The sequence below is a fragment of the Pteropus vampyrus genome, unplaced genomic scaffold (genome assembly GCF_000151845.1).
Source record: "Pteropus vampyrus isolate Shadow unplaced genomic scaffold, Pvam_2.0 Scaffold62, whole genome shotgun sequence".
In the NCBI taxonomy this organism is placed as follows: domain Eukaryota; kingdom Metazoa; phylum Chordata; class Mammalia; order Chiroptera; family Pteropodidae; genus Pteropus; species Pteropus vampyrus.
In genome coordinates this window covers 3,606,350-3,610,395 of record NW_011888843.1, presented here as the reverse complement: position 1 = coordinate 3,610,395, position 4,046 = coordinate 3,606,350, and the positions used below count along the sequence as shown (strand labels likewise).

The following is a 4,046-nucleotide window of genomic DNA, read 5'->3' as shown; positions in this document are numbered from 1 at the left end:
CCCTTATAATTACGACTGCTCGGTTTTTTACTGAATTCTCAGCTGTACAAGTCAAATTGGCCACGTGAAATTCTTGATCTCTGGTCCTGAAACTTGGTGTTTGAGGAAGTTTTAAGGAATACAATTCACTTCTCAAGGAAACAAGCAGAGGATATGGTCCAGGACTGGCTGAGCACCGCAGACAGCTAATTTCAAAGATGCAACGAGACCTTCCTGGGCCACAGGCCAGGCTCCACTCTCTGAATCCACACTGCCAAAGCACTACGCAGGAGGTGAGTACCACCAAGGCCACCTTATCACTGCTCAGGGACATCCCTAGGGAGCCATGCAGCAGGGTGACTGTAAGGGGTTCACTGCTGCCATTGGGACTGAAGAGGGATGTGGTGGCAGAAATAAGAATTACTGCAACTGGTGGAGGCCACCTGAGACCGAAGAACCAGTAAATCCAGCACGTGGAATCTTACACTAGTCTCTGCAAATTCCCTCCGGCTTCTCTGGTCTCTGATAATGAAGGCAGGTCTCTGGGTAGGAGCTGCTTGTGGCGGGGCCAGGTCCTATTATTTGGAGACCCCTATGGTCTATTCCTAATCTGACACTCAGAGGTAAGCATTTTTTTTCCTGTTTCTGATGGCTGTGCTTTAGACTGGGTTGCTCAACACTGCTCTTCATGCCCATGTAAATGGGATTTCACCTCAACAGAACGCGAGGCAGAGACAAGGGAGTTGCCAGGCTGAGGAGCCCACAGCCCACAGGCTCCCCGGCTAAGAGCACAGCTGGAAATCCAATTCCCAAATGAAAAATGAGAAAGTTGCTTTTTTATTGCTAATTCTCAAGTCGGCCCACACATTAATATATCTGTGGCTAAAACCCTGCACCTCATTTTTCAATGAGATTCTTCCTTTCAATAAAGGATAGAATCTAAGAAGTTAAGTTCTACATCCTGTCCCTCCTCCACCTTCTTCATCATGAAACAAAAATGAAGTGATTTTAATTTTGAATTAAAATTAAAAAAAGCCTCCTGCAAACGTTTTTCCTCACTCGACCCTTATGCCAAAAAGGCTGTTTACTGCTGCTTCCAGCACCTCCGGGTACGCAGGCCCCGTGTGCTTCAGGCTTGCAATAGTTGTCACCCGGCCCTCTGATTCATTCAAATTATCCCAAATTGCCCAATTCTGAACTGGCTTCAGATACTTTGCATCTCCTTCTAATATGTGGTGGCTTCCTCATGACTCACCCGGTTGTTCCTCATAATTTTGCTTTGTAGTTTTTCCATGTGAGGCAGCTGGTCCCCAGCTGTTTGTCGTCCTGAGCCGATGGCAACTGCCTTCTGCCCCTTTTGAATCTCAGGCTACACCCAAATATGCAGCTCCTGCGTGCCTGGCAGCCTTGACCTTGTGTCCCCCTGCAGCTCTTGGTACCTGTGATTTGCCTCGTCCCCACCCATAGGCGGCCCGGGCCCTGCTGGCCTCTCCCACAGACCACATTCCTGCCACTTTCCCTGCCTAAGGGACAGAGGGAAGAGCTGAGCCCTGAGCTCCAGAAGACGACAGCAGCTTCTTGGCCTTATGAGCATCGGATACAGGAGCAGAACGGCTCCCTTCCTTCTTCCTCCCCCACCAAACTTAACCAAGGTCGTAACCCGACACGTGGGCTGGTCACATCCCTGAGTGATCAGACATCTTGGTTAAATCTGGTTGATATAACGCAAATCAGCTCCTCAAACGCTATGAGGAAAGGCTAGCTTTAAAAATTTTTCCATTTCATTGTGGACTGTATTTGCAAAATGCAATTAAAATAAATGACTGGAAAAACGAGACATAAAATACCAGCATAAATCTTTGGATTTAGACGAAATTTCTCTGTCAAATTGGAATAAAGTTTCCTAAACATTTCTCAACTTCTTTTTATCCAATCATAAACCAAATAGCAAATAGTGTGCGGGCAGGCACAGGGCCACGGGCTACGCGCAGTGCTGATGGAGGCTGCTACCTTACATGGAAGCGTTTCATGTCTCTCTGCTGATCCTAGTTTGGTCTAAGCATGTAACTAAGTTCTACTGATTTGCCCATGAGCACGACACCTCTGCTTGGTGGAGAGCTTCCTCAAACACACATCAGCTCATGACCCTTGCTGCTAACAGACATCGCTCTCATCGGTCTGTTCAGAAGAAGCCTGACGTGATGCGCTGTCCTTCTCTTACCCAGGCCTCACCGACCATTTGTATAAATGCCCTTTCCTGCACGCTGCTCCCCAAGGAACCCTGTTGGGCTCCCAAGGGCATGCCCACCCATCCAACCATCCATCTAACCATCCATCCAACCATCCATCCATCCACCATCCATCCATCCACCCACATCCATCCATCCATCCATCCATCCATCCATCCATCCATCCATCCATCCATCCAATGAGGGGGATAATTTTACTTGCCCTACTCACCAGTGTCGTTGGGGTATTTGTCTCCCTTGGTGCACGTCCTCCCGTCGTCCTCCTGGATGTAGCCCTCCCGGCATTCACAGTGGTAGCTGCCCAAGGTGTTGACACAGATGTGTGCACACAGTGTCTCATTGCTGGTGGCACACTCATCGATATCTGAGTTTGAACCAAATGCAGACAATGCTCAGTTCCCAAGAATTCACTTCCAACACAACAGGTGACCTGAGGTGCGGCCCTTCTGTTAACATCTGCCAAGCACACTTTGCCAGACTCCCATCACAGAAGCTTATGATAAAGGAGGAAGCTGGAAATCTGAGTGGCAGGAGCAGAATCAAACCACAGTGATGGGGCTCCTGGTGGTGGCTCTGCCACTACCCAGTCACATGGTTAGTGTAGACCTTGCTAGCCTTCAAAGTCCTCATCTATAAAACGTGATGATAAAGACTGCCCTAAATACCGCACGGGACTCCTTAGGAGGAAATGAGCTATCCAATGGTGACACACTTTGAAAAGCGAGCATCGTAGAAACAATTTTCTGCGAGGTCCCCTGTGTGCTGAGGGAGTTATGTTCCCTTTTTATGGCTATAGTTTCCAAACTCAAGGTCACTGAGCAATGGCTCCTTCCCAGCTAAAAGACGTGATGGTACCTTGGAAAAGCTACTGATAAAAGAAAGTAGTCAAAATGGGTCCAATGGAGTTTTTCCCAGGAAATTTCGGAAAAATTTCTGGGCCTCCTCTATGACCCTAACTGACCCCTCACGAGCTGTGGGAATGAGCCTTGTGAACCAGGTGCATCAAGGACTTGTCCCTCTTCTGGATGGGGTGGAAACAAATCTGCCTTCCACCGCGGGAAGAGGAGGAGGCCCAAATCTGTCTCTGCTCATTGGCTGAGGACACTGGGAGGAGGGGGTGGGGCTACGACAGCCCAGGCTGTGCACACGCGGCACAGACAGAGCCCAGCCATTGCTTCAGGACTGTGACGATGTCCCAACTACGCCCTGGACAAGCTGCCCAGGACCTGTCTCTGGCAGGCCCTGCATGTGCCAAGAGGAGAGTGGTCATCTGGAGGTTCCCTGGGCAGTGCATACTACGTCATCTGTAGCCTAAGATGTCACAGCTGGATCGTGCTCTGCAATTCCTCAGGCTGACCACCTTTCTCCACGTGTCCCTGCCCTAAACCTGAGCATGAAGCTGTCTCTACTGTCCCGAGGAGGGAAGAAGAATGAGGTTGGAAGGAGAGACAGAAATACATGGAACTCTTAGCAGCAAGCTGGTTTTGCTGATCCCCAAATGAGAAGAACAGTACACCGTCCCACCAACTGAACAAAGAGCCTTCGCCCGGGACCTCGGGGGAACAGAAGGGCAGATCGTGCTCTCTGTAGGACAGGCCATGGGTCCCCACTCCATTCCCTTGGTGGTCTCAATCCCATTCTTTGTCAGAGTAGGGCGCCATCCCAGGTACCACTGGGGAGAAGCCAGGAGACCCATTATCTAGAACTTCTTTTACACAGGCGGGCAGCTCATCACAGCTCCTGTGTTTGCCACTTGGGTCCACCTGCCAGTCTCTCAAGTCGCCCATCCTCTAGCTGATTCGCAAACTTGACCGTGCA

At 49.9% G+C, this 4,046-nt stretch overlaps 1 protein-coding gene across 1 annotated transcript in view; it reads right to left on the bottom strand.

The window, feature by feature from the left end:
* Nucleotides 1-4,046, bottom strand: part of CCBE1 (collagen and calcium binding EGF domains 1) — a 212,343-nt gene that overhangs the window by 24,087 nt on the left and 184,210 nt on the right. The window contains exon 5 of the mRNA XM_011361136.2: nucleotides 2,440-2,592. Coding sequence (XP_011359438.1) covers nucleotides 2,440-2,592 — 153 coding nt within the window. The remainder of the gene's footprint in view (nucleotides 1-2,439; nucleotides 2,593-4,046) is intronic.